Source organism: Acomys russatus, chromosome 13 (genome assembly GCF_903995435.1).
Source record: "Acomys russatus chromosome 13, mAcoRus1.1, whole genome shotgun sequence".
Lineage (NCBI taxonomy): Eukaryota > Metazoa > Chordata > Mammalia > Rodentia > Muridae > Acomys > Acomys russatus.
This window is the reverse complement of record NC_067149.1, coordinates 45,848,627-45,872,500: the sequence shown is the minus strand read 5'-3', so window position 1 is coordinate 45,872,500 and position 23,874 is coordinate 45,848,627. Positions and strand designations below refer to the sequence as shown.

Here is a 23,874-nt window from a genome sequence, read left to right as displayed (position 1 = left end):
CATCTCTCCAGCCCTGATTTATTTGATTTTAATGGAACACCTAATACTTAGTTTAGGAAAAGTAATGAAAGCTTTCCAAGAGGCATAAGAAGACCTTAGATTTCAAAGAGCCAACAAGAACGCCATAGATAGGCTAAGGAAGCAAGAGCTTTACTTTTTGACACTAGTGTAACATCTTCACTTTCCCACTATTCTGAGGGTCACAGGCAGGGGGGTGGAATTTTGTACAATAGGCCAAACCTTAGAAATAGATTTAAATATTGTCAGCTAAAATAAGTTTTGTAGTTATTGTGTGATTTAACAGACATGTCCCCAAGTAGGAATAATTTTTTTAAGTAATTCTTTTTAATAGGATTTCCCCTACTGTGGAGGGCATGGCTATCCAGCTAAAGAAGGTTTTACTCCATCGGTAAACACACAACCTTAGCATTTTAACATTTGGATGAAATCCAGTCATCAAATTTTAAATGGTTTAGTTGGCAAAAGGATAAAATAGAACATCCTTGTTCTCTGGACCTTTTTTTTTTTCTAATTCTACTCAGGCATGAATTTTATCTCAGGGTATTGAATTTTGACCTTAAGAATTTTTAATAATCTTTCATTATAGCCAATTTAGTCATACCGATGTCATCTCTTTTTCTCCAGTTATAAGCTTTACAGCCTTTTTATTGAAACTATTTTAATAATATTTTTTTATTAATTCTTTGAGAATTCCATGCAATATATTTCAGGCCTGTTCATCCCCACTCCCCTTATTTCTCCCAGATCTGCCCCACCTCTCTACCCAGCCAATTTCATGTCTAATTTTTTTTTTTTAACTGATTCAGTCTAATTTGTGCTGTCCGAATACCCTTGGTTGGGAGGCTTTCCCCTAGATCACGGCTGATATACGGGATTTACACCCTTAAAGAAAACAGATTCTCCTCCCAACAGCTGTTAGTTGCCAACAGTCCCTCAGCTAGAGGTAGAACTTCGTGACACCTCTCTCCTGCATGCCAGTTTTTCTGGCTTGAGCTTGTACAGATCTTGGGCGTATTGTCACAACTGTTATATGTGCAACTGCCCGTTGTGTCCATAAAACAGTTTCATTGCAGTGATGTGCTGTCTTTCACTCCTCTTCTAGGATCATCCCTAAGCCCAGGAAGGGAGGGATGCGCTACAGGAACAGGAATAAATAAATGGGGTAGGGACTATGTCGGTGTGGTAGAGATACATCGGCAGGGTAGAGAAGGGATAGCTAACACTCACAGCCATTTGAAAACTTAAATTGCTTTTAAGGATTTAAGTCTTAATACAATAATTATTTAGAAATTGTCTCTGCTTAAAAAGCAATTGCTTATCCTTTAGGTCAACATGGCAACTAGAAGGCAAAATCAAAGCAAGACATTTTGTCTCTATCCTTTTTATCATCTTTACTTTTGGGTCATCTTTATAGTAAAGATTTTAATCATTTAACAGGTGTTTTATTTAAAGTATTTTATTTGTTTTGTTTTTGTAGTTTCTTCTTCTTTAAACCAGAAGGCACAGTAAGTTATTGCTCCAAGTACAATACCAAAGAAAAATTATATTTATGTTGTACTGGAACATGTTAGGATCATCTGTAAATCTTAAGATATAATTGTCTGCCTTTAAGTAGGCTTATCAGTTTTCAAAATGACATGGGTTTTCTTTTGGTTTTGGTTTTGAGTTTTTTATTTGTTTTTTAGTTTCATAGTGTTAGTGTTGTATTTTATCTAGACTTGACTAGGTAAGGGCATTAAAATGTGTTTTTTTTCAAGTGTCAGTAACAGTTAAAAATAATCTTTAAAATATTTACATTTACATACATACATACATACATATAAGTCTTAAAACTAAGCATATGCCAAGGATATCACTTGATAACTTCTTGAAAGATATATAAATGAAGTGGGTACAGATTTTGTTGCTCCCTTCTTTCTTAGGACACAAAGTGACACATAAAGACCATTACATGAAAATAATTACTGTGAATAGACACAGCACAATCATAATGTGCTTTTTAGTAGAAAATATATATCTCAAAAATGCATTGCTTCACTTAAGCACTGAGAAGAGCCTGGCAAAGGCAACAGATAGTGAATTCTGTATTACTTAGGTTAATGGGAATAAGCCAGTTAGTGTTCATAAGAGATGTTTAAATGAGAGGGGATAGTTTTGTTTATTGAATTTTTATTATTAAATTCCCAAGTAAATGTGTAAGAGAGTTCATCTGGGCAGTGGGCCTGAGAGCTCTACATCGGATCAGAGAGAAAGAAAGCTAGCCAGGAAAGTGAAAGGTTACAGGTGCAGGAGGTGAGACTGCAGGCATGGCTGGTGGTCCCAAGTATAGAAAAACCATAATGTGCCATTAAGTGGCCAGAAGTTTTGGCCTAGGAGTGGACATAAAAGTACTAGGGGTAAGTCAGGAAACATAGGATTTGACAATCAGCTGTTAGGAGGAGGGAAAGTTATCATCCTGGGGAAACAGAAAGCCTGGCTTCCTGTGGGTCTCTCGGGTCAGAAATTCTGACCAGGAAGGAAAGCCACAGGCACAGATGTCAACACTTTAGCCACGTGCTCTGTGTCCCCATACTGGATGAAGAGTAGACACCCCACAGGAGAGTCTGTAGCGAAATCAGTTGAGCATTCCCCATGGTAACACCCATGGTGTCTTAGCTTCTTTTCCCATTGCTGTGATAAAATAAATAAATAAATAAATAATAAAGACTCTGGCAATAGATCAAAGGAGAAATGATTCACCTCAGTCAGCAGTTCAAGAGCACAGTGCACAAGCAGCAAAGTTAGCCAGCAGGTGCTGGAAGCAGCTGGCCACATCCCAGTAAGAAATCAGAGTGAGCGATGCTTGTGGTCGGCTGCTTCCTCCTTTTGATGCAGCCCAGCCCAGGACCCAAGCCAGGGCAAGTCGCTGCCCAAATTTTAGTGCAGGGTTTCCCACCTCAACTAACCTAGTCAAAAGAACCTTCCACAGGCCTGCCCAGAAGCTAAGTAATCCCTCCTAAGTGCGCCTGAAGATGTCACCTAGGTGGTTCCAGACCCTGTCAAAGTGAGAGCTAACATTAGCCGTCACACATAGGGAAGAGAAAAACGGTTATGAGGAATGAAAAGGTCGGAATAAGGCAAACGAAGGAGACGCCTTCACCAGTGCTCCCAGGGGACAAGAGAGGGGTGTCCCTACTGCATCCTCCTTGAAAGGGAAGACTCCATCCCTGAAAGGCTCTCGAGCAGAGTCTGACAAGGTAGCCCCTGCACTAGGGCACACCAAATGAGAGCTGAAAAGGAATACCCCATCTAAGCTGATGTCCTTCCTCCTGCACCAGCAGAGTCAGAATCCTTCCCCCAAAGTTTCCATTTGCAGCTTGCAGACTTCCTGAAGAGTGAGTAAAAGGAACCAGTAGCTCCCAACCCTTACAGGCTACAGTGGGCTGTCCTTTTTCTTCCCGCCTTCATGATCCACTGGAGAGGAGCTTTAGTTACAGTCCATCCATTGCAAATGCGAAATAAGGCCTCCCACAAGGAGCCGCAGCGACTGATGGGGGGCATCCAGAGTCACACACCCTTTAGCCCCAGCCAGAGATCTTCAACTGTCCGTGGGATCAGGAAGCTACTATAAGCTCCAGAGTGAAAAAAGGACCAAGAATATCAAAGAAGCGAGCCCCACAGTATGAGGTGGAAACCCCAGCCAAGATCACAGTGCCAACATTTCTACCAAGATAGCATAAGCAAAGAATTTTATTCACTCCCTATAGACTGAGAAAGGCCACTAAGGATGGTGTCGGCTCTCTTTGCCAGGGGCTAGGATTACTGTAGGGGTGGGTAAAGCTAGTAACTGGCTTCTAGAAGGATCTCCGGGGCGGTTCAAGGCTGGCTCCAAGGAATGGTCTTCAGCACGGTTAAATTTCCCTTATTTGTTCCTTACCTGGCTCAGCAAACAGATGTCAAAAGGCACAGGTGGTACGCCTCCTCTTACGTAAGAGTCTAAGGTAGGGTTATGGCAAGGTAAAGCCACTCCAGTAGGCATGTGGAAGGCCTTGTATCTCTGTCATCACCCAGGGTCCACGGAGCCCTCTGCATCCGTTCCCTGTGTCCATCATTGTAGCTCTGGAAAGGTTCCCTGGCGCCTGGGAGTCTGGTTTCTCCCACTTGGACCATAGGCTCTGCCTTCCCTGGGTTTGGAGGGGCCCAGGGATTGGTTCACAAGGCTGCAGAGGCTGAATCCTTATCCCTTCCCATTCCCTCTTGGCATTGCAGCATGTGGTTCAGTGTGTGTTTGTGGCCATCCGGACCATTGGGAACATTGTAATTGTCACCACGCTGCTGCAGTTCATGTTCGCCTGCATTGGGGTCCAGCTCTTCAAGGTAACCGCCCACCTCCTGCCCCTCTCACCCGCATTCCCAAGGAAGGGAGCACAGGTCCAAGAGGGGGCAGCAGTCCGAGTCAGGTGTACAGAGCAGTGCGACCTCTGACCAAGAAAGTAGTGGGTGGTCGGCTCTACCTCTCCCAGCTAAAGGCCTGGGTAGGGAGGGCTCTCTGCTGTGCCACCCTGCAATTGGCTGGCCTTCTTTCCACATGGTTTTTGTCCTCTGGTACTAATGTGTCAGCCCTTGGCTTATTAAAGTCCACGGCAGTGGCTAACAACAGCACCCATGCACACTGCGCCACCCAGCGGAGACCAGCAGCCCGACCCCACTGTGTAAATTTCCACTGAGTTCTGAGTTCCTCCTCCCATAACCTCCCTTCAAGCCCAGTTTCCCTCCCTTCTTTCCCTCAAGACCTTCTTAGAGAGCAGAGCCTTGGGAGGGTGGGGTGGCTGGTACTCCCTGCTTTTGAATCTGGCTGCGTTCTCAGCTCTCAGTGTGAGTCAAATGCCCTCTGCGTCTGGACTCTGTTCTTCACACCTGTCATCCCCGAGGCTTGAACTCACGACTTCGCTACAGACGTGCTCACTGGTCATCCTGAGGAGCATCTCTAACCCCTTCTTTCTTCTCTTCTAGGGAAAGCTCTATACCTGTTCAGATAGTTCCAAACAGACGGAGGCAGAATGCAAGTGAGTATAAGCTAGCAGGCTCCCAGAGCCAGCGCTGGTTAGCTTAGAGGAGGTTGGTGGCTTGGTTAGAGAGGAGTGAAGACTGTCCTCTGACCCACCCCATTACCTGACACATTTCTGTGTCACCTGACATGTGACTTTATCCATTCTTCAATGGTCTATTCACTGACTCTTCTGACACCTAGGATAGTTTGGTTGCATCCTACCCAGCATGCCAGGAATCATAGGTAGTGGAGATATGGGACACCCCCTGATTATCTCCTTCCCTTTCTTTCTCAGGGGTAACTATATCACGTACAAAGATGGAGAGGTTGACCACCCCATTATCCAACCTCGAAGCTGGGAGAACAGCAAGTTTGATTTTGACAATGTTCTGGCAGCCATGATGGCCCTCTTCACCGTGTCCACCTTTGAGGGGTGGCCAGAGTGAGTATGAACACCACAGCTTGCAACCTTGATGTTAGAGGGCCAAGGCACTGGTGGTCCAGTTACTGCCCAAGGTCTTGTTAATTTCATAAATTCTTCCCAGAGCTCAGGCTTCTACTGTCCCCAGGCAGAGATTGTTTAAAAAAAAAAAAAAAAAAAAAAAAAAAAGCTCCTGTAGAGTATGATCATATGATCACTGCAGAAAAATAGACCTTCAGCTGGGCGTGGTAATGCACACTTTTAATCCCAGCACTGGGAGACAAAGGCAGGTAGATCTCTGAGACAGGTGGATCTCTGTGAGTTTGAGGTCAGCCAGCCTGATCTGCATAGTGAGTTCCTGTCTACTAATACACAGTGAGACCCTGCCTCAAAAACAAAAACAAAGCCAGACTCTTATAAAAGATGTTATTGGGGGCAGAGGGCGCTGAGGATTTCACTGAGGGCCTCATGTAGGTTATACAAGTACTGTACCTCTCAGTGCACCTAGGGCAGCGTTTCCAAAACCCCAACCAAAACTGGATACCTTTTAACTCCTCTTCCAAAGCTCAGTATGACTCACCAGATTAGGAGACTCTGCCATTATATTTATGGCATTTCAGAGTCAAGTATGGAGCAAATTTCTCTGGTGTGGACCTTTGATCATCACAGAATTCCAGCTTACCACCCCACTCTGATGTGTAGCTGGCAAGGATCAAGGTCTCTGTCTGATTAGACTCTGTACCGTTCTCCCTGGAGAAAGCTTTGTCTACATTGACAGTGTCAAGTCAGATTGACAAAAGCCAGGGGCCCAGTCTCTCTACAGATGTGATGCTTACCCTGCAGGAGCAACTTGTCAGTCTCCACACAGTGTTGCTGGTAGCAGGCAGTTGTCCATGTGATGCTCCTTGTATCTTAAACACCTATGTCCCTACACGGCAGTGCATGGATGGGATTTGCCATTATTATATACGATCCTCAGAGAATAGCTATATACCAGGCAGTTACAAAGGAAGAGGAGGAAATTATCCTGGTCCATGAAGAACGAGCTCAATTGGTCCCATAGCCCAGACTGAAATGAATGGCGGCAGGTTTACACATATACATAAGTAGAATCTAAACCACCGTGGGACCTCTCAGGAGCCATGTTCGTTTCATTTTATCTGAATGAATTTTTTTTCCCTCTCCAGTTTTCTTTTTGCCTGGCCTCACCTCTTTTGGACCATGCCAGTTTACAAAGCTGTTTCAATATTTACCAGTAATTCCTGTATCTGAAATTGATATGTGTCGATCAGTGATGACTGTAGTAGTTCAGTAGTTCTTGGCAGTTTCAAAACACTGTGCGTATCTTATATCAGCTGTCCTGTAAGGCAGGAAAGTAGGGCATTGTCATTTCCACCTGACAGCTGTGGACCTAGTGCCAACGAGATTCAGTGGTCTGCCTAGATGGGACTTGAGCCCAGGCCCCCTGGCCCCAGCCTGGAGCTGTTTCCTTTGATGGCAGGGATCCCTGGGAGCAGTGGTGCCATCACCTCAGGGAGGTGACACTGCTTCTCCAGTTCACTCTGTGAGCCTGTCTCCTCCCGTAGGCTGCTGTACCGCTCCATCGACTCCCACACAGAAGACAAGGGCCCCATCTACAACTACCGTGTGGAGATCTCCATCTTCTTCATCATCTACATCATCATCATCGCCTTCTTCATGATGAACATCTTCGTGGGTTTCGTCATTGTTACCTTCCAGGAGCAGGGGGAGCAAGAGTATAAAAACTGTGAACTGGACAAGAACCAGGTAGCTTTCTGGGAAGGAGGGAGGGGCAGGGCACTTGTAAGGAGGGGCAGAAAGTGGCTGTCTGAGACCCACTCAGAAGAGAGGCCAGGGTCTTGGGAGAGACGTGTGGATACCAAAGTCTTCCATCCTGTCATCCAGCAGTACAGGGTGTTTGCTCTCAATCTCTGCAGCAGAAATACGGATCCTGCATTTCTCAGACCTTAGAGACATTAAATGCTCAGAAACCCTAGGTCTGGAAAATGTGTTCAAACAGCAAATGTTTGTAAAGATTCCATTTAGTGACACTTCGCTTCAGGCAACGTGGAAAAAGAAATGTATGTCTTATCTAGAAATTGTAGTTATATTATGGCTGAGTGTGTTGGCACCACTGACAAAGGAGATTGAAACTAGGACTGTGAGAGAGAGAGAGAGAGAGAGAGAGAGAGAGAGAGAGAGAGAGAGAGAGAGAGAGAGAGAGAGAAAGGGTGAGCCAGAGAACAGTTTCAGGAAACCTCTTAGATGGCTTCTCAAGCAAAACAGGGTCCTGAGCAAGGGATATGAGAAGAAAGTCTCAAGTGGAAGTGACATGGTGACACCAGAAACTAGAATATGCTTGTTGGATTATGGGAAAGGGATAGCAGCTCCCTAGGTGATTAATGCACTCTTAGGGGTGGGCATAGGTGTGGAACCCAAGGTCAGTTCCCTCTGCACTCCCAATGGAACCTCATTCTAAGTAACACCAGAGGACACAGCCCAATATACCCAGCTCCATGCATGCCAGGAAAGCTGGACGTTGCAGGCCTTGATGTCTGATACCTATGTTTAGATTCAGTATTTGGGCTACTGTGTAGACTAAGTGTCAAAAGAAAGTGGAGGGAAGCCAACTGGGAAGTGCGCATGAGGCATGTAGAGCGCCTGACCTAACATCAGCTAATTGTACTAAAGAGGTAAAATCACGAGGCCAGTTGGCAGGGCTTGGGGATGAGGCATGGCGGCCAAGGGCCAAGCAGGCTGGAGTGGCTCTCTGCTTCCTGATTTAGCGGTTTGGGTGCTGTGCGTAGAGACTGGCTGCTACTTTCTATATCCCCAAGATTCTAGTGAGAACAAGAATTTCCTCTCCTGACAGTTCCGTGTCTTCTGATCTTGTAGATACTAGACAGTAAGGAAGAAAGATGTTAAGACTGAAAAAACAACTTAGGCAAGAGATACCCCATGAAGGATCTGTGGTGTGGGACATAACCAACGAGACTGCCTGGGAGCTGATCCGTATTTATCAGGCCCTGAGCAGTTGCTGAGTAATGTGCCTGTCATTACCAGTTGGAGGAAAGAAGCTGAGCTCCTTGCTTGGCATCTAGAGAAGATGTAATGGAAAGAGCCTTTGCCTCTGATAAGGGAGGCCAGAAAAAATGAAAAGCATGTTTCACTTTATCTGCCACCTCTGTGAGCTACAGCCCAAGAACCCCTCCCCAGGGTGTGGCTTCACATCCATCCTGCCTTTTACTGTCACACACCCTTCACCACCCCCACTCTTTCTCCGCATACCTTTACTTCTCCTGTGTTCCTTTCAGAGGCAATGTGTGGAGTACGCCCTGAAGGCCCGACCCTTGCGGAGGTATATCCCCAAGAACCAGCACCAGTACAAAGTGTGGTACGTGGTCAACTCTACCTACTTCGAGTATCTGATGTTCGTCCTTATCCTGCTCAACACCATCTGCCTGGCCATGCAGGTCAGTCCACAGCGGGACTAGCCCACGGAGAATGCTGAGGAAGGACAGAGTAGGCGTGGCAAGGCCAGGTCAACTGGTCATCTGCCTGCAGCTGGGAAAGTCAGAGAGATGGGAGAGTGAGGGAAAGACAAGTGTCCCTTCTTGGGGATGAGCCTCCTCTGAAACCTTATGAAAGAACCCCTGGGGCGCTGGCCTGAGAACAGAGACGAGAAAGTAACCTTGGCGTCGTCATCACAAGGCCTGGAGTGTCGAGGTAGATGTGACACCCCCTGTACTACAGGGAAGTCAGGGCTCCCAAGCACTAGAAAAACCCCCGCCCCCCACCTCCACCCCCCACCCCCACAGAAGTCATCGTGGAATCCTCAGGAACTCAGATCTGTGCCGCCCTGTTATCAGGGATGGCGGGAAAGGCAAGAGCTTGCAGTGTCTGCAGACTCCACCTGCCTTCTGAGGATGGCTTGAGCAAGAGCTCTGTAGAATTGGGGGCATCTAGGAAGGTTGGGCAAAGGTGGCAAAGAGTCGGAGGACCCTGGCCTCGGGTTCACGTCCTTCCCTTTCTCTCCACTTAGCACTATGGCCAGAGCTGCCTCTTCAAAATCGCCATGAATATACTCAACATGCTTTTCACGGGCCTCTTCACGGTGGAGATGATCCTGAAGCTCATCGCCTTCAAACCCAAGGTAGGCCTCTGAGGAAAGGCTGTCTGGTGGGGTGAGGGTGGGCATGTGTCCACTGGATGAGGGTGGTGAAGTGGGGACAGCCCAGTGAAGGGCTGTCCCTTCTCTGAATAGTGCTCTAAAAACTGCAGTGGCCAAGAGGGGAACCAGGCCAACTCCTAAAAACACAACCCTACCTCACAATCTTGTCCATGACTGGGACACACTGAAAGCCAATTCCTCCGCGAGCCGAGCTGTGGCTTTTCTATGAACTAAGCCACAACCTTTCTTTTTTTTATCGTTCCCCACAACCTGGCAAGCCAAACCTTTACTGACCCAGTCCCCAGGATCTAGGAAGCTCCCTGATTTACCCCCTCTCCCATGTCATTTGCTGTGCAGAACAGGTGCTGTGAGACGTTTAGGCTGCGTAGATTGCTCAGGGCCCAGGGCTGCACAGCACAGGCACATCCTTAGGATGTTGCCATCGGGGCCTAGGGTTCCACAGCACAGGCACGTCCTCGGGACGTTGCCATCACACATCCTTAGTCCTTTAGCACAGGAAGAGCAGTTGCTTCTTGGGAACAGCACCTCATCTCTGAGGCTGGCCCTGTCTGAATGGGGTGGAGCTGACAAGGCTGACGACCTGTCACTCTTCCTCACCAGCCCCGCCCACTGTCCCAGGTGACACCAGAGCAGGCTAGGAGAAGTAATGCCTACTGTCCTTGGCCTTCATTGACAGGACAGAATCTCTGGCATTCACTGGCCTGGGATTGAGGGCTCCTTCAGAGGGCAGCAGTAACAGCACTGTGGTACCCAGTGTGGCTGCCCTGGACACTCCTAGAGAGTGGTGAAGAGGACACAGCTGGAGAATCACACTCAGGGGCTTGAAACATTAACCCATTTTCCAAGCTTCTTCATGGTCTCCTTCACCAGCTTTACAGGATACAGCACAGAGCAGCAGGAAGCAGAAAGACATGTCTCCAATCACATCACATTTAGATGTTGACTCGTCCTGGGATTAACTGGTTGGGGGGATTCCTCCTTGGCTGCTAATGTCCCCGCTGTAGGGAAGGAGGAAGTGACGTACCCAGAATCAACTACACAAGTATTAAGAAGAGGGAGATGGTGCATTCTCGGTCTCACGAGCTGTTCACCAGCATGCTACCATGACAAGGGCTCTGCTCAGTGCTCTTCAAAACACTTTGAGGCACTTAAAGATAGTACCATGCAGATTCACAAACGCTACAGCTTCCTCTCAACCACAGGATAGCTAGGGATCTAGAATACTTTTCACAGACTCATAATAAACCTCATTTGGCATGATAGTAATGGTGTCACCATGCCTCCAAGAAGTCAATATGTCCTTTTTCATATTTCTTGCCAAGTTCTGGCCCATTAGGGTATAAACTGTGACCTGGCCTGGAGAAGACCACCAAGATTTTGTGGCTACCTTTTATGGAGCTCACAAGTATTGTCACCCACATGTTGCCCTATTCCAGGTTCCATGCCTGAGAATACAGAAGCATCATCTATAGCATCCTGAGCCAGGCCAGGGGAGCAGAATCACAGGCTTCAGCCTCAGTTTTCAACCTCTCAGGAAGTCGTCATCGCTTTCACCTATATTTAGTCTTCAGTCATCCCACAGGAGACTCACATATGTTCCTGGTGTCTGAGGCGACCTCCAGTGGACTTTCTGAGCTGTCTCACTAGTATAAGCAGTGAGCCAAACCACCCGCTCTGGGAAACCCATGAGATTCAGGGGCCTTGACCTAAAACATACATTTGCTCTATCCTACAGATGAAGGCTCAAACCAGTTCATAAGACATAACCAATTGGGTTTCCTATTTTCTTCAATTCCTGGTTTTCTGGCATGAGAAGACAGGGTAAAATATTTTTTATATATATTTTTATTTAAATAAAATAACATTTTTTCCTGGGTGCAGAAGAAAGCCATCTCATACAACCAGAGAATGGCAAGGGGATCTCTTCTATAAATTCTTCAAAGAGAACCCCAAAAATAGAGGTGTGAAGACTGTTAGTATGGGTGATCAGAGACAGTTGACTATTCATTGAGAAGGAGATGATGGGGAGCCTGCCTGGTTCCATATACCCTCATTAATTATATAATAAACAGACTAGAATGTGAATTTCCAGGCAGCATACCAAGCAGAACCCTCATGACTCTGGTAGAAATACCTACCTGGAGCTAGCTCAAGAACCAAGGACTCAAGAAGCAAGGAGTAGCTCCCAACAGACCTGAAATACTAATGGCTCCTAGACTTGAAGTTTCCTCAATTGTACAGTATGAGTGGATTCCCTGTGAAAGGACAGTTTGCAAGAATGTTGAAGACAGATGTGTTGGGCATTGTAACTATAATGTGCCAGCAGCATCTAACTTGTATCGTGGTTTGGAAGTCCGAGTGCAAGGTGCTTCCATCAGTACCTCCCAGGGAGGATGGAAGATGGTGGCCGGGTTGTGTATAGGAGCAATAAAGTCACATCTGTAACCAGGAATTAGAGTAACAACAGAGCAGGCTGGAATCCACAATCCTCAAAGACCCAGTCCTCAGTGACCTACTTTCCCTTCCATCCCCTTTCTTTTCTCCTTCTTTCCTTTCTTATTTCTTCCTTCCTTCTACTAGGCCCCATTTTCTGAAGGTTCCATGCTCCCCAACTAGCACCATTCTGGGGAACCAAGCTTTTAACACATGGTCCTTTGATGGGCACTTACCATCCAGCTGGCATTACCCATAGCCAGGAGTACATCGTCTGGAGGTGCCCCTGATTTGATTTTCCTAGCCATGCCCTCTTCATATCTGATTGGTTGAGGGGCTGATCTATTCATTTGTCTCTGCTTCTTCCATTTTCTCTACAGTGATTGATGCTGGTGATCTTTTTTCATTCACATCTGTTTTCCCCACTACTCTGTGTAAAATGAGTTTACTCAAGAAAATCTCTGCCCTGAATCCAGCTGCCCAACTCCTTAAATCCATGCTTTGTTCATACAAAAATTCATAAAACTATGAGATGTTAATATAAACAACCTTAAAGACCTTCTGTCTCCCAAAGCAACCTAAAGAATGCAAAGGTGACCTAAGGAAAAGGGTAGGCGACTTAAACACCCCACAGGATGCCAGAGGAATTCCATCCTTAGATGCAGGAAAAACGGGCTAAAGAAACCTGCATGATACTAGGTCCTGGATGGGTGTGCAGGTGCAAGTTGGGGAAAAGGCTTGTCTGCAATGGTTAAAGGGTAGTTAAATAATTGCTTAGTTAGATGTATTCCTATTCTGACCAGAAATATATCAACAGTTACAGAAAAATTAGATAACTTTTATGATAAACACTGAAAAATACGTCCAGTGTCTAAAAATAAATATAGCAAAAAGAAAACAAAAATTTCATAGCAACAATTAAACAAAAACCAATAATACAAGAGATGTGCTCCAATTAAAATTCCAAAGAAACCCTACCCCAGCAAGAACAGCAGAAGAAAGGGAGCCACACAGCAGAACAGGGGGTCATTAGGATGAGCCTTGAAGTTCAAGGCTTCTGCCCTTGTTGGCCGCTCTGAGCTGACTGGACGGCGGCCAGGGCCTGGTGAAGGGCAGTGTAGCCACAGACATTCCACTCTGAGCAGGAGGACTGAGTGCCAGGAGGAAAATGTTCTCAGTAAATGCAACAAAATAAAGACTTGAGTTGATGAACCTGGGGCTACACACACAGTCCCCCAGAACAATAGGACTAGGATGGCAGGAGTGTCCCTAATGGACAGCTTTTAACCTCTTTGCTTCCATACGGTTCTCAGTAGGACTGCTGTTCCTGAAACTCACTTTACCCTCCATGGCTAGAGGCATCCCTGTGGGGGCTGTTGTCTTCTAGGGCACCAAGTGAGGGACTGCTTAAGAAGCCTAGTGTAGGCTATGAGGAGGAGCTGTTGGCCAGGGCCCCACTGGAAACACGGCAGCAGTAGAGGCTGGTGTCAGCGTTGTGCTTATATCATCTGGTGGTGAGTCAGCTGTGAGGATGAAGACAAGGAATGAAGGATGGCCCAACGTTTCCTGGCTTGCCCCTCAGGGAATGGAACGGTGCAACAGTTCGTTGAAATTGAGGAGAGCATGGAGAGGCCAGCCTGCAGGGGATCTGGAGATGTATTGGGTCTTAGAAAGCTATTAAAGTCTGGAACAGGCAGTCTGGACAGGAGATCTATTTTAGGAGTCAGTACTACTTATGGTCCTCTGAAGGAGGAGCTCCGAGAGAGCTGCCTGGAGTCTCCTCATCCCAGAGAGAGTGCAGGTGATGAGCTAATGGGGGGAAAGAGGGGTCAGCACTGGAGAGAAGGAAGGAAGTACAGAGATCTGGAGGCTACAAGCTGGGATGGCCAAAACAAGAGGTCAAGAAGAACCGCTATGTCTCAGGCTAAAAAGATGTGTGAGTGAAGCCAGCTACAGAAAAGGAAGGGGGGAGGGGATGGACAGAGAGCCCTGCTTATCCCGGGGAGCAAGAGGGGACCCTAGATGTCCAAATCTCCATACTAGTTCCCCCTCTGTGAGTGGTGCAGAGGGCTGTATTTCCTCATTCTTCATAGTCACACTGACCTAGAAAATTCAATTGGAACAACTTCAGGACTAAGTAAAAGTATTTTCTTTTAAAACGTGTGTGGAGGCCAGGCGGTGGTGGTACACGCCTTTAATCCCAGCACTTGGGAGGCAGAGGCAGGTAAATCTCTGTGAGTTCGAGGCCAGCCTGGTCTACAGTGTGAGTTCCAGGACAGCCGGAACGGTTACACAGAGAAACCTTGTCTCAAAACACCAAAAAAAAAACAAAAACAAAAAAACATATGGAAACTTAGCCATCCTGCAAAGCCCCCATTTCATGATAAATATTCTGTAATGTCTTTTCAACTCCCAGATATTCAACATAAAATGCCAAAAATACAGGATCTCCTAGCCACAATGTAAGTGAGAAAGGTTGTGCATATTAAGAGATGTCTTTCCCCACAGAAGTTGAAGTCAACAGAATAGTGAAGGTATGGGACCTTAGACTAAAATACGGAAGTTGCAACAGGCCAGTTTTATTTGGGCACAGTATCTACACACATGTCTTTCAGAAGTCCTGTGGCTGCAACACACTTAAGGCGCAGCTGCCCCACACTGAGGAATATTTGCTGTCCCTCTCCCCAACTACTAAATCTGAAAAGTTGGCTTGGCCTCCAGGACCTACTCTGTAGCTCTACCCAGTTTCACAGTGCCCCCTGCAGGCCAATGAGTATAACAAAGGGCAAGGTGGAACTTCATAAGGCCTCGTAACTGAACTTGGTTAAAATCTGTTCACCTTAGCTAGTCAGAATCAAAGTGTCTTTCTCTGTCAGTGGAACCCATGGGCCCAGACTCGCCACACGTGTCATTTAAAGGAATAGAAACAGAAAAGTGGAGGAAGTAGGGCGCTGGGAATGACAAGCCACAACCCCTTACACTCAGGGGAGCCCAGGGGCCTGTGGGTGTACAGGCAGCCCCTGCTTGCTTTTTAGCAGCTGACTGGTGAGCAGGCATTCCCCTGATTATTGTTTATTTGTGGCATGCCCACAGAAACCTGATGTGCACAGTGCCCAGCAGACAGGCACAAATGGGCTCCTCGGGAGGGGCCTCCTCGCCACAGCTCTTGTACTCAGAGATTTGCATATTGTTGCAACATTGTGACAGGTTTCTTTCCTACATGGTGCTTTTACCATGAATGATAAAAAAAAAAATAATTATATGACTTACATAAAGCCTTAGTGTGGGAAGGGAAGTATTAGCTATTACATTTAATTACTTAATGTGGAAACGTATTCACACTGTGTAAAAGCCCAGCGGGAAAGTACACTGTGGTTCCCTGTCTCTGATCTTGCCATTGGAAAAGAAACTGAGTGCATGAGAAGAGGGATTCCCAAGCCTACAGGATGCTGAGGCATGAGCTAAACCCACACAAAACAGCGGCCCTGACTTACTGGCCGCAGAGTACAGAGCCTCCTGGGCACGAAGGGCCTTCTATGAAGCCGAAATCAGCAGTGGGCATTGAGCACTTCCTCAGAGCCAGACCTCGCAGCTCTTTCCATGCATGTACATTGTATAAGCCTCACGTCCGGCAGAGGCATGCGCAGTTATTACTGCTGAGTGCCATGTAAGTAAGCCGAGGCATAGAGAGATTAGAGAGCTTGCTCTCAGCTCCCAAGACTCATCTCTGAGAGGGAAAGCAGCTCACCACGCCTTTTGTGTCTCCTTACGAAAGTGGTGCATGGCGGGTGTTAAGCAGGACAAAAAGTGTCTTGTCTGGGTTCCAATGGCTTTCTCAGAGCCTGTGCCATCACACGGTTCAGAGAGCTGCAGTAGGCCCTACCTAGCTCTTTCCCATTCAGAAAGGGCAGCCCGCTCTCCCTTGTTACACCCACTCCCATTGCTGCCTAATGCTCTTACTCATAGACTAGAGGGCAGTGTGTGCCTGATCCTGACGTGGTTTGCCATGCCTGACTCCAGGGATACAGCCTTCAGCACCTAAATTTTTGCATAAGTCTGTCCATTAATTCTAGCAGGAGTAGGGAGACACGGCTATGGGACCTTCCAATTTACCCAGACACAACTAAGATAGAAAAAGCCCATGAGTCCCCCGAAAGGAACTTAGCCCATAGTCCCTGATTCCATGTGCTCCCTTGGACAGACCACCAGCTTTGAGGGTTATCGTCAGGTCTGTGGACTCCAGCCTTGCACGGTTCTGGATTTCTGCGAGATAAACGAATTAATGCCTACATTTTTTCCCAATGCAACTCCAGAGCCAGTATGTATGAAAAGCACACGTTCCCAGAGCACTGCATTCCTCCAGCCATCCTGGAAGTATCCCATCACCATCCCAGCGAGGGCCTCTTCAGGGCAAGGACCTAGTCCTGGCCCGCTCTTGCCAACTGTCCTACAGTAACCAGCTTTCCGTGTGGGAAGCTGTCTGGAGCTTCTGAATTAGCACACCACAGGATGAGCCTGAGAAATCCTCACTGCCTCGCGGCTGTAGGCCGTGAGCAGCTGTGTGCTCTGTTGTGCCTTCTCCATCAGACACCGCTAATCTGCATGATTATTTAGATATGAGTGGCACCCTAATGCAATCTAATGCAATAAGATTTATATTATCTCTGCTTGGGGTCAGCTAACCATTGATTCCGTGGTAGTCCCTAAGACCAGCCTTTCACAGACACAACGAGGCTTTGCCACAGCCACAGCTGTTTCTGGCTGGATTGGGCACCTCTTCCCAATTTATCCAGTTCCCTACCTCTCAGCTCCATAGCCCAGGACCGAGAAAAAACAGGCTTAGCCTTCCGTTATGCCCGACCCCTCCACACCACCTCACAACCTGTCCCACTCAGCTCAGCTTGGAGTCTCACATCCTTCCCCAAACACTTGCTCCCCCAGGCCAGGAACTTCCACTCCCTTTCGGGATCTCATGGCCTAGATTGGGTATAAGCCATCTTATGTCTGTGTCATTTTAGACCCTGCTCCACAAGGAGGGTTTGGCCATTCCCTCTGGTTTCCTGATGACTGATGTTTCTTTTCCCTGTCAGGGTTTTGTGGTCAGGGACCCAAACTTTGATTATTTCACATTCAGACCCACTCCAAGCCTTTCTCTTCCATCCTTTTCTTTCTGTCTTTCTTTTTTTTCCATCACTTCCCTGTTCTAAGTATTCCTATGTCCTACTATCTATGTATTCTAGGTCTCCCCAGTCCTATGCTGTCTCTCCTTTCCCACCTACCTTAAGTGGCCTTTTCCACCAGCTCCATCTGCATATCTTGCTTTTCACATAACTTCTGTGATTCCTTAATGGTTTTGTCATCTCCATTCCATGGCATCGAGTCTTCGCTCACATGTGTTTTTGTCTTTAATATTTTTGGTTGTGAGCCTAGCCTTTAATGGCTGAGGCATCTCTCTGGCCTAGTGTGGTTTTGTCTTTTATGTTTTCCTTTTTTAACTTTCTGCCTCTCTGTGTCAGCAGCTCACATCTAGTCTCAGTTCAGATCTCCCATAGCTCTCCTGTGCTTCTGTGGCCAGTGCCCCTGGAGAGACCGGAAGTATATCACCTTCCACATCAGGTACCAGGAAGGTCCTGGCTTCCCCTTTGTTTCTGTGCTTGGCTTTGCCAGACCATTATAAGACACATGATGAAGGTGGGCAAGAAGGAACATAGAATAGAAAAAATAACAAATAATAGCAAAGACATAATTTTCACCTTAAATTTTATATGAATGAGTAAAACTACCCTGGAATACCCATGAAAAATGTACAGGTTTTTTGTGGCTTCCTATGAGCCATCACCTGTCATGAAATTTGTGTTCCTCTGACAGAAGAGGCTTCTGGGTCTGGGCAGCGAAACAGAATGCAGTAGTCTGCAAAGGTGCAAACCTACAGCCTCCCCTGTGGTGATCTTCCTCTCCATATCAGAGATGGAGGCCCACCTGGCAGCCCAGAACACAGGCCTTCAATCCCAGGGAAGACCACACCTCCCTCCTCTGGCTTGAACAGTTGCCTTTTGAGAACTTGGCAGTGAGCTATCTATATGAAGTTGAGTCTAATGAAATTAAGCCATGACAACCTGCACACTGTCACTAAGTCGACAGTGCCCACCTGACTGCACTCAAGAGCATCTCAAGACTAGTGACCAGAAGGGCTTTGGTGAGCCCAAGAATCTCTGGCTTCTTCCCTCTCCATCTACGTACTTTGCTTCTAGCTGCCTGGTTCTGGCTTTCCCTTTGCTCAGCCTCACATGAAAGCTGAGGCTGTGGATGGTAATTAGCAATGAGGCAGGCATATCTAGCTAATGACAGCCATAGCGAATATGCAGCTAGAGCTCCCTCTAACTTGTAAACCTCACCTTAACCCTATGGTCAGCCCCATTTTCTACATAAAACAAACAAACAAACAAACAAACAAACAAAAAACCAGACACAGGGAGTGTAAGCTATTTGCTCACTCTTAATTCTATAGTTTGGATCTTGACTCTTTTGAGATACAGATGGACCGAGCTGGAGAGATAGCTCACAGGTTAAGAACACTGACTCCTCTTCCAGAGGTCCTAAGTTCAATTCCCAGCAACCACATGGTGGCTCACAACCATCTATAATGAAATCTGATGCCCTCTGCTGGCCTGCAGGTGTACATGCAGGCAGAGCATTGTATACATAATAAATAAATAAATAGATAGATAGACAGACAGACAGACATACATACAAATAGATAAATCAGAAGAAGAGGGAGGAGGAGGAGGTAGTGGTGGTGGTGGTGGTGCCCTAGTGGAAGGAAGTTAGGTCCTTGGAGGAGTGTCTGTGAAATGTAGAGAACCTTTCTGATTTCCTTTGCTTGACCACCACTGCGAGCTGCCTCACTAGAGACCCAAAGCAGCAGAAACAATGCCGTGAACTGAAACCATGAGCCAAAATCAACGTTCTCTCTCACTGATTCCCACACGCTGTTTATCATGCAAACAGGAACCTGAGATACACAGAGTTACCCAGTTAGTAAATGGCAGAATAGGATTTAAACCCACTGTCTCCAGAGGCCACGTTATGAGGACCCCAACCTCTGTCCACATGGTCACTTGACATCACTGAATTGAGGTGTAGCTAACCCAAAAGTGCATGTGAAATGTTTAGCATGAAGCTTTTGTGGTCATTTTCCCTTCCTGAAAATTATCTGCTGAAGCAAATGCTAATTAGTTGTCCATTACTCAGCAGCTCCGCCCAGTGAGAGGAGGCTATGAAGAGATGATCAACCTTCCCTGGCTGGGCCAGAGGGAGGCCTCATATCCTAACCTCATCCCAAGATGCTAGTAATTCGAAAGGGGAGCCACACAGCATGCAGGATGTTGCGGGTGGCAAGAGAAGGCTTCTAGCTCTACATGCACCATTTTTCCTGCAAGCATCACCTTCCCTGGCTCTGAGGAGTTGGGCAGTCAGAGGTTTGGTTTGCCACTTCTAAGAGAGCTGACACGATGCTCTCTTGCCCTGATGGTCCAACTATATGGGACCCACTTGCCAGAGAAGAGATTGGGGGCAAGTATAAGCTGGTCCTAGTCAAACTGATTTTATAAAAGATGTCTTTGTCCTCCGCCTTCCTCTCTGCTTTACTCTCAAGCCCCAATTGCTTGGGAGTGAAAAGATAAGTGGGGGAAATAGTGTGTATGCATGCACATGTGTGCATATGAAAGAAAACACCTGACTCTTTCACGGCAGACGGTATAGAAGAAATATTCTTCCAGGCCCCTCATATAAGGACTTGGCCAGGTGTCTCCCTTGGACAGTGTATTTATTACTAAATTGGTGGGTGTGGGCTTTGCTTCTGGGACTGGTATGGGGCAAGAAGGAAGTAGTGCTTCTTGAAATAATGGAAAGAAGAAAAAAAACAACAGAGGGGATTGAGACCTGGAAGCTGGATCTGAAGCCATCTTCAAGGTCCAGCTGATAGGACTAATGAGCCAAGGGCTAACAGGGTGGGAACGTGGGTCTATAGGTCAGGTGAAAGCTGCCTCTTAAAGGGACTCTGCACCCTCAGAGTTGCTCTGACCCCTCTGTATTCCAGCTGTGCCCATGTCTACTAGGGTTGGGTCAACCAGAGCCTTTGGCAACAAGGGACCTAGTTGGTTTCCCCAAGGTAATTTGCCAGAGGACAGGAAGGTCTATCAAAAGCCCCAGCAACACAGCCTCTGAGCAAGCCTTGCCAGTCCTGGGGGTGGGGTGGGCGTGGGGTCGGGGGTGATGACTCAGGGTCAGAGAAGCACAGCTGGAGGTTGACAGAGTCCCTTTAAATCTCTGCCCTGCCCCCCCCCTCCCCCGTGCGATGTGCACTAGCAGATTAACTGTGTGTATCTGTCTTTCACCACTGGTCCACTCTAGCCTTTCTTCCTTCCCTCTCCTCCCTCAGAGGTATGGCGGAGCACAGCCAGTTTACCCATTTGTTTCAGGTCTCCCGGTGGATGAAAAGATCCCAACTCCTCTTTCCTGTGTGAGCACTGAAACACCTGGCCTCGCGCTTCCTCCTGTTCGTGTTATGTACCCCCACTAACATTTGCTTGCCACGTTTCCTAGGTTGCTGGTGAACATCCTACGGTCTCACTTTTGGTCCTGTCTCTCTCCCTTCTCTTCTTTGACCTCTCTTCCATTTTTCTTCTGAAATAGCTCTATTCCCAAACAACCAGCTCACACGTATTAGGTAGTCCCCAGCATTTTCCGAGATCCCCTTTCAAAGCATGCACACATGTAGGGTTCATTTGGGAGAGTCACTCCTACCCTCCCACTCCCAAATTAGCATTCCCTCTACCCTGAGGTAGAGGTGTGCAAGAACCTAGGAGTGCACCAGCGGCTATTTCCCCGCTGAGAGCATGTGACATAACTAAAAGAGAGAAGTCCCTGGCTGAGATGTTCAGGGCGTTGCTCCAGGGAACTGGCAAGAGAGCCATGGCTCAGGCTGACCCTAGTCTGACCTCTAACCTGGACTGCCTCAGCCCCAGTCCAGCTGCCCAAAGCCTCCCGGGACAACATAGGTTTTCTTTGGGCAGAAATGCCTGGGAACTCAGCGTCCCCTTTCCTTGTGGCCTGACTTCCTCGTCTAAGAATAACAGCCCTAGGACAGCCTGTCTTGTAGTTGACTCTAGAAGGAGATGGCTGGGAAGCTGGGCAGTTTAGGGAGCTAGAGAGAGCCAGCAGGATGGAGGACCACAGGCTCGGCCCTTGTATAGTTAAAAAAAAAAAAAAGCAAAAGAGAGCTGGCAGCCTTTGAGGAGCCCCTGGAGCACTCTAGCTGCTTCCAAAGCCTCTTGCCAAACTCCAGACACCCATCTCAGAGCCCTGCTGAGTCAACACTGACTTGCCCCCTTAGGAGAGCATTCCCTGGAAAACAAAAGATGCAAATGTGTTATAAAGAAGACAGCACTCCTTGGTCCTGGGTCCTTTCCATTCCACCACAGGGCACGTGACTGGCCTGTTACTGGGGTCTCCTGGGCCACAGCTCTGTGCTCTGAGACATGGCCCTTTAAGCTGCCACGCCTCCCACAGAGGCAATTACTGATACCTGAGAACGCCACTTGCTCTTTGTAAGGGGGCTGCCTACCCAGCAGGCATTCTAAATACTTGGCCATACAAGTTGTCCGTGGACTTCAAAGGTGCTTCAAAAAGTCTTCTGTAGATTCCCATCTCTTTCCTCTTCTGAGTAAGTGGAAAGTCGATGAAATCCAGGCAACAGTAGTAAAGTCACGACCCTGGTCTTTCCTCTCCTCTCCAAACCTCTGCTACCTTTATCCCCTTCCTAAGGAGGCAGTAGCCCCTCCCACCAACCAGTCCTACCTCCCCAAACCTGGGCCGAGGGAGGTCCTCAATAACTCCCATCACTTTTGGCAGCATTTTCATCTTACTGAGACCTTATATCAAGGAACCTGGGCTGGTACTTAAGAGGCACCCCTGGGGGAACTATTAGAGAGGCTTCCTAGGCCTGGAGACACTTCTATCCATCCCAATAGGAAAGCCTTTACAAGGCGAACTTGCCCTGGGAGGTATGGGCATGTCCACTGCTTGAGTGGTTTGGTCCTTTGGTTATCTCTGAGCTTTGATTCCAGTCCTATCAACCACAAGACATCAGCCACTGACGTCGTTCCCTCCTGATGGGTCCTTCTAATAGAGAGACGTGAGGATACAGGCATATAGTATATTTTACATATGATATATCATATACTATATACTATACTAGAGGAGATCACACATAAACAGCAGAATCTAGCCACACTCTGCACCACTGTGTACCCATGGCTACCTCCACCCTGAGGAAGTAGAAGGGTCCTCTGTGGAGGAGGCAGAGAAGATGTGGACCACCCTGCTACTCCTAACCCAACCAGGCTCCTGGCCAGACACAGATGTTTGGAACTCCCAACAGCAACAGTCAGGTGCCAGGACAGATGCCAGGACAGTGATTCTAATGGTGATGTTACTCTGTTCTTGTCTGTCTAATATTCCTTTTCAATCCCCATCCTACCTGCCCCTCCCCTCATGTAGGGTTACTTTAGTGATCCCTGGAATGTTTTTGACTTCCTCATCGTGATTGGGAGCATAATTGATGTCATTCTCAGTGAAACTAATGTGAGTATCACTCTGCCCTCCCCAGGGACCCTAGTCCTTCACTTCTTCTACCTCCTCCGCTCTTCTCCTCCTCTCTTTCTCTCACTCACTCTTGGTTTACTTCTTTTTATGTTGTTTTTTTTTTTTTTAATTTCTGATTTTACCCACCTCCAGTCATGCTTTTTATTGAACCTGCCGTCGTCTTGTTGGGGGAAAAAAAGCAGAAATCTGTTCTCCTTTTTTTCCCACTTGTCCTGGCTGCGCTGGGCCCAAGGGCGCAGAGCTGAGCGAGCGGAAGGGACAGGCTGCACATTGGTTGGGCCAGTACTGGCTGCCTTCCGGGTGGCTGCCGTCCACCCACCTCGGAACTAACCTAGCTTTTGCCAGGCCTCTCCATCCTGCGAAAACCAGGTTACCCAGGTTTGAGCTGCCAGAACTGTAGAATGGTAAGAGTGTCTAATATACCCACGTAACCTCTTTCTTTTCTCATTTTTTTTCTCTTCTCTCCTTTCTTTCATGCCTCTTTTATTTATTTATTTTTTTCATTTCCCTCCTCCCTTTGTTTTGTTTTCTCCTCTTTTGTTGGTTTGTCCCCCCTCTCTCTTTCCTGGCTTTTCTGCCCCATGCAGCACTATTTCTGTGATGCATGGAATACATTTGACGCCTTGATTGTTGTGGGTAGCATTGTTGATATAGCAATCACCGAGGTACACGTAAGTACATGGCGTCTGTGACCCCGCTGACCCCGCTTGCTCTAACATCCATTCGTTTCTCCCATGCTTTATTTTCGTCTTTCATTTTTAGTTCCTGTGTCCCACCTCCTTATTTTTGTTTCATTTTTTAAAATTTTGTTTAAATTTGTTCAAATTATTTTTTTTTTTTTCTTACTGCTTTGTTTGGACTTTTTTTTTTTTTTTTTTTTTTACTCTTTGGAACGCACTAAGACTTCCTTTTAAGTGTTGGTTGCTGCATCCTCTTTCTCTCTCCCCTTATTATCAGCCTGGCATGATTCACACTGTATAGGAGGGTGCAGCTATGTGAATTATGGAGCGAGAAAATGAAAGGTTTTTTACAAGTTCTGGGCGACCACTGGAGCTGGGACCCAAACCTTTCCAACCCAAACTTCATCTGCAG

The 23,874-nt window shown here is 47.1% G+C and overlaps 1 protein-coding gene across 38 annotated transcripts in view; it reads left to right on the top strand.

The window, feature by feature from the left end:
- Cacna1c (calcium voltage-gated channel subunit alpha1 C) overlaps positions 1–23,874 on the top strand; it is a 638,839-nt gene that overhangs the window by 571,990 nt on the left and 42,975 nt on the right. For 15 of the 38 annotated variants that reach the window (XM_051155212.1, XM_051155211.1, XM_051155194.1 and 12 more), the window contains 7 exons: positions 4,270–4,377; positions 5,014–5,066; positions 5,346–5,492; positions 7,058–7,259; positions 8,807–8,965; positions 9,535–9,645; positions 23,370–23,453. In XM_051155212.1, the coding sequence (XP_051011169.1) occupies positions 4,270–4,377; positions 5,014–5,066; positions 5,346–5,492; positions 7,058–7,259; positions 8,807–8,965; positions 9,535–9,645; positions 23,370–23,453 (864 nt within the window). Of the gene's footprint in view, positions 1–4,269; positions 4,378–5,013; positions 5,067–5,345; positions 5,493–7,057; positions 7,260–8,806; positions 8,966–9,534; positions 9,646–22,677; positions 22,762–23,369; positions 23,454–23,874 lie in introns of all 38 variants that reach the window. The other 23 variants (XM_051155214.1, XM_051155178.1, XM_051155180.1 and 20 more) reach the window with 4 other exon arrangements.